Source organism: Atta cephalotes, assembly GCF_000143395.1.
Source record: "Atta cephalotes unplaced genomic scaffold scaffold00022, whole genome shotgun sequence".
In the NCBI taxonomy this organism is placed as follows: domain Eukaryota; kingdom Metazoa; phylum Arthropoda; class Insecta; order Hymenoptera; family Formicidae; genus Atta; species Atta cephalotes.
In genome coordinates this window covers 172499-184023 of record NW_012130086.1, presented here as the reverse complement: position 1 = coordinate 184023, position 11525 = coordinate 172499, and the positions used below count along the sequence as shown (strand labels likewise).

Here is an 11525-nt window from a genome sequence, read left to right as displayed (position 1 = left end):
TCAAATCTATGAATTTCATAGACCCGATTTGGATCAGAACATGTTTGGCTATTTTAAAAAATATTTCAATAAACCTTGTAAGGTTTGACGAAGATCATTAGGTAAGATTTTGGGTTCAGGAAATATTATTGGCCTATTTGGGACCAATTATAGGATCTACTTTAACCAAATATAGGATTTCTTTTATTTAATTAGATAAATTGCAGTCTGAATATTATATTTGACAAATTCTTTTTATGTTTTCCAGCGGATTGAATTTCCAAGACTTGATGGCCAGACAGGGCGCGATCGACTCGCCCCCGAAGACTCCGTTTATCATGGGCTCGGAGTGCGCGGGTGACATTGAGCAAGTCGGCGAAGGGGTCGAGAATTTCAAAGTGAGTACAAGCCCGAAACTTTTAATGAATCTGATTACGAGTGCGCAAACTTAAATTGTAAACAAGTTTGCTTCTTTAAGTTCTATGTGTATTTGGAATTTCATTAAGAAATAAAAATGAAATGCGCAATGGAAACTATATTGCTTACTTCCTCTATTCTCTTTGTAAAGAAGATTAATGATTGCATCGTAAATAGCGTCGAATGTTATTGGTATAAATGTCGAAATGTGCGAGCGGAAATATAGATTTGCTTGCATCGGAAACTTCACCTTCAGACGCAAGTACGTATAACTGAATTACAAGGCGCAATCTCTTCCCTTTATATCAGCAGAGTAAAATCGCTTCCGTGAATTCGACGAACTAGAGGGCTAGATAAACCTAAACGACTAGCAAGTAACGTGCTAATTCAATTCGGCCGTACAATAGGGCTGCCTTTTACATATCGAAATAGTAGTCCTGTATTGATTTTCATCATTGACGTCACGTACAGCTCAATGTTGAATTATTTTGAAAGCTCTCGAAACGTGTTTCCTCGGCTGGATTGCGGACGCCATAAATAAAATGAGAGGCTACTTTCCCCTCGCGATCGTTTCGCTTATTAAACGTCTTTACATCAGGCGAAAAAATGAAAAAGTTTCCCATATCCCTGACGTGATAAAGCGCCAAGAGGCTGTATTAATGATTGCTTCGTAAATAATCGTTGAATATCATCCAAGGCGGCACTCCCGTTATCGTATTTAACGTTGTCCATATTACGAAGAAAATCAAGCTGGCTTCGAGTCTGCGAAATTTCTTTGAGACACATTTTTCGCCAGCTGACGTCGCCGTATGGAGAAACTTGTGCGCTCAGGGTGGTCTATTTTCGCGACTCGAAAGTCTTTTCGGGGTCAGAAGGCGAGCGAGCTTCTCGAAGCGCGTAGAGTCAGATATCCAGCCAGCGCGTATAGAACAGACTGCTTCGACTTGTCAGAGAGAATAATAAAGCGGAAGAAAAGAATGCGTTCTTTTCGAGCATACAGGTCGAGAGTAATGTCAGCTTGTTTTTACTTCGCCTTGACTATCAAGATACTTTACAAGGGAGACCTAATTCGATAAAACGAGCTCGCTTCGCCTTCCAGAAGGCCGCCAAGTGTAAAATCGTTGAATCTTCCTTATCCGATCACGATCCGGTAAATACGCGAGGAATTTTATGCGCAGTATAATCCTAAAAAGATCGTATATTCTATGAAAATAAATTTTACAATTTTACAAATCAGTCTTTAAGAGAGAAATTTCATTTCTAGTATCTATCTTCGGAATGTACTTCAAGTATTAGCATTTCGAAGTGAAAGTGATTTAAAAGCTGTCGGGCTTTCTATAATAAGCTGTTAGTAATAAAGTTCAGTTTTCAGTCATAAGACAACAATAAGTCAGTAATTCTGCAAGAGATTTAGAGATAGCTAGAAAGGATTCCATTTCTTAAGATTTAAAACTTAGATTACGTTATGACTGATCAATCATATAATAATCTATTATTATTTGCCCTGAAAACTATCACTCTTTTGATTAGCTAAAATATCATGACGTAACGATATCTAATATAATTTATTCTGGATGTAAGTTTCTTAAGATTTATGACTTATAATTCTGACTTGCAGTAGTATGATATGAATAGTGACTAACGGTTTATTGTAGAAAGCCCATGAATCTAGATTCACTTGCTTTAAGAGGTCATAAACCTATAAGAAATTGATCAATCAATTACTTTTCTTATATTTGATTGTTATTGATTAATTTCTTACGGCTTTATGGTTTACGCTCTCTTCTAAAGCAAGGTTGTAGATATAAATGCTGTACATTTTGATGGACACAACATGCACGTGATGGTTTTTTCTTTTTTTTTTTTAACAGGTGGGCGACAGGGTGGTCGCTCTTCCTGATCACAAAGCGTGGGCGGAGCTGGTCGCCGTACCAGCGACATCCGTTTTCGCACTACCGCCCGGAATGAGCTACCTCGACGCGGCCGCCATCACCATGAATTACACCGTAGCTTACATTCTACTGTTCGAGTTGGCCCATCTCACGCCCGGTAAAAGCTTGCTGCTTCACAGCGCCGGCGGCGGTGTGGTAAGTCGAATAGAAGAATTCTTCTTTATATTTGTATTTCTTATCGGGCCGAATTATCATTCTCCTCGAAAGATACGAGAAGGAAGAGATGATGAATTGGACTTTTTAATTACACCCCTTGTTCATGTTCGCATATCCTTTATCATGATTTCAAGAACTCGACGTGCACTCGACGTGCTATAGTGTACGTATGAAAGTATCGTAATTATTATAGTTGATTATACGCGATGCGATGTCTTCCTTATTTTCTTCCTTTTTATTAATTGCTTCTCTTCTTCCTTATAAATGCCTCGGTATATTTCAATATTAAAGATAGTGTCGACATTCGATTGTATACGTAATACATGTATTGGACTTTTAATATCCCTTCTACAGTCGTAATCATTATCATAAATGATTCCGCTCGTTATATTGAGAGGTTGTACAATTATCACGTTCAAATGCTAGATGGCTTGATCATTTTAACAATATGTGATATGTAAAAGCTATATCCTTTAACTGTATTGAATGCACGATATTATTATCTTCACCATATATGAATTAATATTCTATTGTGCGCGTGATTGTATTAAGTTTCATGGCACAACGCTCGGCACGATAATAATTTTGAATTTTGCAGCGGTTCATCGTTAAAGCGACAGAATGTAGACGAGCGAAAGCTCCGTTTTAGCATGCAAAAATGCTCAACCAACAATAACGACTTTGCGAAAGGGTGCTTTCGCGAGTTTAGACAGCTTTATCGCGGTATCACGTGTATAAGCGAGTTAATGCCTTGCACAAAGATGTTCCGCTCGTAAACGTAAACGGCCAGGCGTCTTCGAGGCGTGTGTATGTTACTCGGAACAGTACAAACCCGATAAGTAGCAGCGTTACGACCGCCACATCTAAATAGCTAAGAAGCGAGCGTCATTAACATTATTGCTTATACATTGCTAGAATGGTTTTACGAGAAGCAGGTATATGCGAAAGATACACTTGTGACGTTTTTTCTTAAATTCATTACGCTACGTTTTAGCACAAAGATAATGAGGATTTGACGGACGGACATCAATTTATTCATAAGGGATTAGTACCACATAGTATACGTAGTACTTAAACAAAATTTTATACGATAAATATTTGCACGGTCTTTCCTCTGTCGAGGATACCGAAATAAAATCTCTTCCCCCGCGGAATCTCTCCATGAGTTACCGAAATAAAATTTGCCGAGCTTCGTTTACTCGCCCGGAGATCAGTTTTAAATCCTATGCCTACGACTTGAAGATTTTGAACATCTCACACAGGGTGTGAATGAAATGCAAAATTTCATAAGAGTGATGGTTAGGCGGATGGTAATCGCTCGTACAAGTCAACGGCGGCAGGGATAGAGGGAAAGTTTAAGTACCAAGAGGTATTTCCGGATTCTTCTGGCCATGGTTTTCTCTTTTCCCCCCTCTATCCCCCCCTCTCTCTCTCTCTCTCTCTCTCTCTTATCTTGATGAACGAAAAAGAGAAACAGGAGCAGGAGATAAGAAGAAGAAGAAGGTAAAACCGTCAGGATCAATACGACTCAACAGGTTACACGAAGCCAACGACAAGCCATCCCCGCCAACCTCTCTCTCGACCCCCGATGGTTGAGACGAAAGGCGAAATCCACCGAGGGATGCCGGTGCGCGGATCAGGGTGTGAGGGTTGCCAGGCAACCTTTCGCTCTCTCATCGACCACCGTCATGGACCGCACCCGTCTGAGACCATACCATCACCGTCGCCACCGCCGCCGCTACCGCTGCTACTATCACCATCACTGGCACGTTACTACCACGTGGCACGATTTTAAGCTGCTTCCACATCGTATCGGCACAATGACACGTGTATACCCGACGTACTTGATCCCAAAGAACCTTTTTCCCAAAGAACACAATAAGGTTTGTTTCTATCAATATAGAACTTTAATCTCGATTCAATTTATTCTTCATTTTTTTCTAGTTCTAAAAATTAGAAAAGAGAAGTAAGTTGAACCGAAATTAAAGTTAATCTACATTGCTAGAAATAACCCTAAGTCAAGAGAAAGTCAAAATAACTTTATTTTGACGTCATGAAGATCAAAATGATGATTTTTGGTTAAAATCTGACTGTTGATTGTTGTTAAGAATGAAAATAAAATAATTTTGATTTTTTTGTTGACTTTTTGTGTGTCCTTGAGTTCTTTTTCGCCCTTTTTTCTCTTGTGATTAATATTTTATAGAAGGGCTTAATTACAACCAATTTCTGCAGCTTATACTCTTCGAAATGCTTCACAAAAATATTCTTGAACGAGAAATATATTTGAAGAGAGAATTATATATGTTTCTTTATTAAAATCGGATACGTCGAGAAACCAGTTACGATTTTTGGGATGTTATTATACGGGCCATGATCCATGATGGATGTTATTATAGGGGACGTGATGGATGTTTGATGGTTTTTTCATCTCTTCAGTTCCAGCTGTTGGAGAGGATAAAGAATCAATTAAACGACAATTAAGGTCGTTCCTGAAATCGATCCAACCGTTCACTTGTGCTATAAATAGCCATCGAGTGGTGATCCATCAGCTATTATTCTCATGAAACGAGCGCATGGCAAACGGTGCTTGTTGACATTCCTGTATTCACGCGATGTGCTCAATGCATCTGTCTCGAGCGAGGAGTACATGAAAGTACTGGGGTAGTACTCAGACGTGGTTCATGAAGGAAAGACGAGCGGAAAAGATATGACGCGATCCGTCTGAATCTGAAAGACTCACAAGAGAGGGAAAGTCCTCCGACGTGATCAGAAAATGGTATATTTTTCATAGGCCAAGTGTGGCCTCTTCTGAAGCTTTTTCATCGTACGTGACCAGTTTTTCTCGCGGCTAATATACGGGAAATCGTAGCGCGAGAGTGCTCGCGTTTCTCTTGTTCATATGGAATCCATTGTCGTCTTTGAGCATGAATTATTGCTCCTACATAAATGCGGCTCTCATCCTCTTCGATGTCTCGATGAACAAGGGAGTGAGAAGAAGAGAAGAGGGCACGAATGAGGAGCGATGGGTGATATTGTTCTTCGCGGATCGGTTAATATTAATTAAGTATTAATTGTGTATCTACTCACGAGAAGAAAGCTTCCGCTCTCTGTATGGCGTCGTCGATGAAGATGCAGCTATAAAATATTTCATGGAGATTTTTTTTCTTATAATATATGTTTTATATTATATAATAACTTTAAGTTAGCAAATATAATAACGAAATGACAAACATCTTTGAAAAAACAATATGTAATTATTAAAAAGCTGAAATATACTTTTCATAATTATTTAGAGATTCTAAATGATCTCTGTTCTGTCTTTGTCTCTTGCTCTCTTTCTCTTTCCCTCTTTCTTTCTTTCTTCCGTTCTCTTTTTGCTTGTCTCTCTTTTTTTTTTCATTTATGCTCTTCTTCGAGCCTGGAGCACTCTGGCATCAGTTCGGTCGCCGGGTATCGAATTCTTGACAAGGGGCGGAGAGAAATGGAAAGCAGCAAGCGCGATTCTCGGAAATAATGTATGCCGCTTCTGTTGAAAATCTCGAACGGCTGTGCACGCGGCCAGCACATTCTTTTTTCTTCTCTCTTAATCCCGTCTCATCCTTTCCCAAGACGTAGCGTTACGAGTTGCGGCTCGACGCCGCCCGTCCAATTCGACGCGTAACTGGATTTTCTCGACAAAAAGTAGCATGCGTTGCAAAAAGGGAGACTAGGAGAAAAGAAGGTGACGAAATATATATTCACGCGTATTTTTTTAATAAAGCAAAGAAAGAAAATGTAAAAACTGTCTGTTCTGTTTCTCTATATATTTCTGCTGAGTTTCGATCTACGCTGTTAAATTGATTTGGACTATATCGATGAGAAACATTATTATATTATTTTCATTCAATTTAGGGTCAAGCGGTGGTACAGCTCGCGAAAACCGTGAAGGACGTAACCATCTTTGGCGTGTGCAGCAAATCAAAGCATGAGGCTCTTAAAAATGCTGGAACTATCGATTATCTTCTAGAACGCGGCGCGGATTACAGCAACGAAGTCAGAAAGTACGTAGATGATGTCGCACATAATTAATATTTTGTGTTTTCTTTCGAATGAGAATATGATCAATATTAAAGGTCTAGTGAGAATTCTGTATATTTTTTATACGTGTCTGTGCTTATTTAGAATCTCCCCGGAAGGTGTAGACATCGTTTTAGATTGTCTATGCGGCGAAGAATGTAACAAGGGTTACGCTCTCTTGAAGCCAATGGGCAAGTACATTCTTTATGGATCTAGCAACGTCGTCACCGGGGAAACTAAGAGCTTCTTTTCCGCAGCACGATCAGTACGTAATTTAGTTTTTAGATTAATTCAATTTCTCATTCGTATCGATCAAACAAAAGCATTTTGTATCATTATGTATAAAGTATCTTTTAATGCTTTAGTGTAAGATTTTATAAGCTGATATATTCTTTTTTGAATTATCTTGTTATTTGTGTAAAGATTTTTGCTGGAGTAATAATAACTTCCTTAGGATTATATCTCTGCCATATCCATGCACGTTTTTTTATATGTTGTTTAGTGGTGGCAAGTCGATAAAGTGTCACCCATAAAGCTGTTCGACGAAAACAAGACATTGTCCGGATTGAATTTACGCCACTTGATGTACCAGCACGGTAGTCACGCGTTCGTTCGACGGGCAGTGAATCAAGTGTATACGCTGTGGAGCGAGGGCAAGATCAAGCCAACGGTGGATTCAACATGGGCGCTGGAGGATGTGCCTGAGGCTATGCAAAAAATGCATGATCGCAAGAACATCGGTAAGATCGTGCTGGATCCGAGTCTGGAGCCGAAGCCCAAACCAGCTACGCCGGCTAAGGGCAAAGCGAAAGACAAGAAGGCCGCGAATCAGGAGGAGAAAAAGGCGTCTAGCGTAGAATCGGAGGAAGGAGAGAAAAAGAAGGAACCCGAATTGACAAACGGTACCTCAGAAGACAAATCTGATAGCGGTAAGAAAATAGAATGTGATAAATTAATATTACGTTATTTCGTATAATCTCTCGAAAATTAAATATCCAAAGACTCGCCCGCGTTTCCTGTTCCAGATTCGAAAGAGAAGGAATCTAGCTGAATTAGCAGTAGTAAGTAATCCTATAAGAACAAAGAAATGATACCCGTAAACATCAAGAGTTCCCAGGAAAGTACTATTGCTGAGAGATCCATCGCTGTTATCCGAGAGAATGATAAATTTGAGAAATTCGCGGATGGTATCGCGTAGAATTTACATGCAGATGATTCACAATGAGATAACTGTAATTCACATTTTATGCTCTAATAATATAATGAGGAAAAGGTAATCTCTCTCTTCGAATTGTTACTTGTAGAACATGGAATTTAAAGTTTTAATTTAGCGAATAATTGATCGCTTGCACTGTAAGCTATACACTGCTTTTCTTTTACGTCGAAATAGATGTCTTTTCTTTTATCATCTGCATGTATCTATTCTACTTACATTTGTGCCGAGATTAAGAATTCATGCGAGTTATAAGAGAATCAACCAGCATATTGCATAAAGACGAGAGAATCAACCAAATAGAAATAACAATCTTGATGCGGTCCACAGTAGTTTACAGAATATAAGAACGTTATGTTTATTTTTTCACATCGACCAAATGGTTAATTTTGCGAGGAGTTAAGTGAACAATTGTTGGATACTAGACAGTTATTAGACAGCTTGGATCTTTTTTTTTTTATTATTGTTATTGTCATTTTAGGAAATGGAACAACTTTTCCGTACTTATCAAACAATCGTAAAGACGATAGTAAGCAGTTTAATAATTGTGGATTATCCAACAATCTATCTACTTAGCTCTGTCTATTTGTATTGAATATTATCGCTGCTATTATGATATCTATATACTAACAATCTCTTACATTAATATAATATTACCTCTATTTGTAATTTAATGGGATAAAAATAACATATTGCGCTAGTTTCCGTGGAGAAAAGCTAAACGCGGGGCTAAATTACTTTCGTATGTAAATTTTATGTATTAAAGATGTTTTTACGCCACCTTATTATTCATCGTGGTGGCTTTTGTCACGATGAAATATCCTTTTAAATTTTAATGATATAGTCATGAAAGTCAAGAGTAATATTTAGCATTATATATATGGGGCATTTCGCTGGAATTTAGACACTCTTTTTTTCATACTTTATAGTTTTTATGTAAAATTAATTATAATCTTCAAGATTTTTCTACGCAAAAATTTAAAGGTAAAAAAAATTGAAGTGTCTAAACGTAACTGCCTGAAAATTCATTGCAATCGGTATTTTTCTATAATCGGGATTCTATCTCTTTCTTCAAATCACTGATATGTACTGATCTCTGCAACGATATATCAACGAGATGTTTTCAAGATATTTCGAATTTTGAAAATCTGACGCAATGTAAAACCATTTAAGAAAAAATGCATTCGTTGATGTTTATCATGCGCTACAAAGTTTGGATAACAATCAGATTTAATATCTAATCTGAATATAAGAATTAACTGATGTATAACATAAATTAATTAAGCGAAAAATGTAATTAGACTGACTAATTATGGCTTGAAATTATAAAAGCCTAATAGAGACATTGCTCGGCACAGAAGTGCTTTGAGAATTATCTTAGTAAATGTTGGCGTATTATTATTTCTATGTGAAAGAGAAACTTTCGAATCAGTTTCAACGAAAGGAATCGAGCATAAGTGCTCATACAATACGCATGTCTCGTCGTTTTTATTCAGATTATACAAATCGATAATGTATTTTAAAGACTCCGAGTAACTTTTTATCGTTTAAATGAAATTTTATAAACATTTTAATGACGTTGCATCAACATATGTACATGAAGAGTAATTTAATGAATTAGCATCGTAGAATAATATCGTTCTTTTTTTCTACGAAAAGGAATGCCAGTTTAAAATACGCAAAGGCCTCACTTTTTAATTATCGCATACTCGCGTGAATGTAATTGTGTCGCTTGGACACCGAACGCGTGACTGCAGTCCGATAAATTATGTTCAAAATCCGCATTGCGGATTTTTCTTCGACTTTCGAATTTTTCGAGTTAGTTTTCCAACTGGCCGTGATATATTATGCGATGTATCGTAGGCCGTTCTGTGCGAATAAACAGTAAAGGATGCGTTACTAATGATGATCTGTTAAACGAAAAGATTTCGTAATAATATAAACGGAAGATTAAGGATTCTCGTGAGTTCGAGGGCGGTAAAGTGAAAAAGAAAAGGGAGAAAGGAAATAGGAAAAAAAGAAAATGATCTCGAGGGCGTGTCCTCGATGGAATGCGGCTCGATAGAGGAGCTGGTCGATGCAGAACAAAGTGTGCATATCTCTCCGGAATGTTGGAACAATTTTGATGTAGCCGATTTCGTTAGGATTTGATACTAGCTCTGTATACCAATATCTATATTATACAAATCACTATACGAGATGAAAAAGAGTCACGTGGACGAGGGGGAAGGTATGTGTCGATGATATTTCGCGCGCTGATCTCAAGTTCATCTTGGAAGAGGCGTGCGTAAGCGCCAATCAACTGCCGTATCGAATCTCTCGGTCCAAAAGGTACATAATACTAATCCTTACTCATCGAGAAAAACGTATCAGTCTGAAAAAGAAAAAGACAAAAAAAAGTGTGGAAAAAACTGCGAAAAACATGGTAAATGTGGCTGCATATTTTGAGACATCTTTTAAACACGTAACACACGATAATTCCACATGAGGCGAACACGAATACACGAGTACACGCTCACACACGAAATACGACGACACCACACATCATACTGTATATTTTATTGTAAGGCTTTAAATGTTTCATCAAATAACTCTATTATATTATAATATATCTATATATTTGTATCGATCGTTTCCTCCTGCCCTGATTACTTTTTTTACTTAGGTCCGAACGTCGGGATAAGAGTCCGGGATCTGTGCGAGGTGTACACGTGGGATCGGATGCGTGAGCTTTGAATTTAAAGCGTAGATTGATTAGCGCGAGGAAATGTCACTTCGGGATAATATTAATCAAACAGCCAAATTGTTTATATATAACTGCCAAAAAATTACGTTTCCAGAGATATTTTGTGCTCTCTTTGAAGGACGACCACGTGAATATATATTGCATTCAATATTTTCTGTACAGCTAGTACCTAGTATAGCTTATATTCTCAGCTATTTCTTCCTCGATGGAAGAGAGATGAGATATGTTTTACGTGAGCTTTTAACGAAAAATCAAGAATAAAACCGAACTCATTACATTAATTCACAGAGTTGGGAAAGTTTCTTTTTAAAAGTAACGCGTTACTATTATCGTTATTTGCGGTAAAAAGTAACTCGTTGCCGTTATTCGTTATCGATTGTAAAAAAGTAACACATTACCGTTACTTAAAAATAATGATAAAAAAATCGTTATTTTTCGTTATTTTTTTTGTAATTATGCAGAATGAGACGAGCCTACTATTCACCGATTTTGATGAAACGATTTTGATGAAATTAATCATTCGATGTTTTTGCACGAAACGAACGAATCTGGCAGAAAAATAAGTGTCGCTCTGCCCAGTAAACTGAAATTAATGTTTAAGTTGATGAGTATTGAGATAAGGAAATCTGTCCTAATTTCATCAAAATTGATGAATAAATCTGTCTTCTGTATAATTACACTTTTTAAAATGGTAAAACAGGCTTCTAGGACAGAGTATAAATAAACTATAAGAAAAACATTTATCTTTGAATATTTTTATCTTTTATTAATATTTTATATACTTATGTTTAATTCTGTGGTACTTTATTATATAATAGATATTTTAGTTTTTAGTGTTTTTAGTGATAAAGCGACGATAGTGATTGAAACAAAAATAGGCAAAAAGTTTTTGATTTATTTAGTATCTATAATTTTATTGTCCGTGACGGCCGTGATCTATAAAAAAATAACAAGAATAATGGGGTCAATTTCGTTATTCGTTATGAAAGAAGATATAACGTCGTTT

At 37.2% G+C, this 11525-nt stretch overlaps 1 protein-coding gene across 1 annotated transcript; it reads left to right on the top strand.

Moving 5' to 3' along the window:
* Positions 1 to 233: 233 nt before the first annotated feature.
* On the top strand, positions 234 to 7611 carry LOC105619487 (synaptic vesicle membrane protein VAT-1 homolog-like; the record flags this gene model as incomplete). Its single annotated transcript, XM_012201003.1, has 6 exons — positions 234 to 377; positions 2268 to 2483; positions 6396 to 6544; positions 6666 to 6825; positions 7063 to 7489; positions 7586 to 7611. Coding segments are annotated over 6 exons (1122 nt in total), but the record flags the coding sequence as incomplete, so codon positions are not given.
* Between the last annotated feature and the right edge of the window lie 3914 nt (positions 7612 to 11525).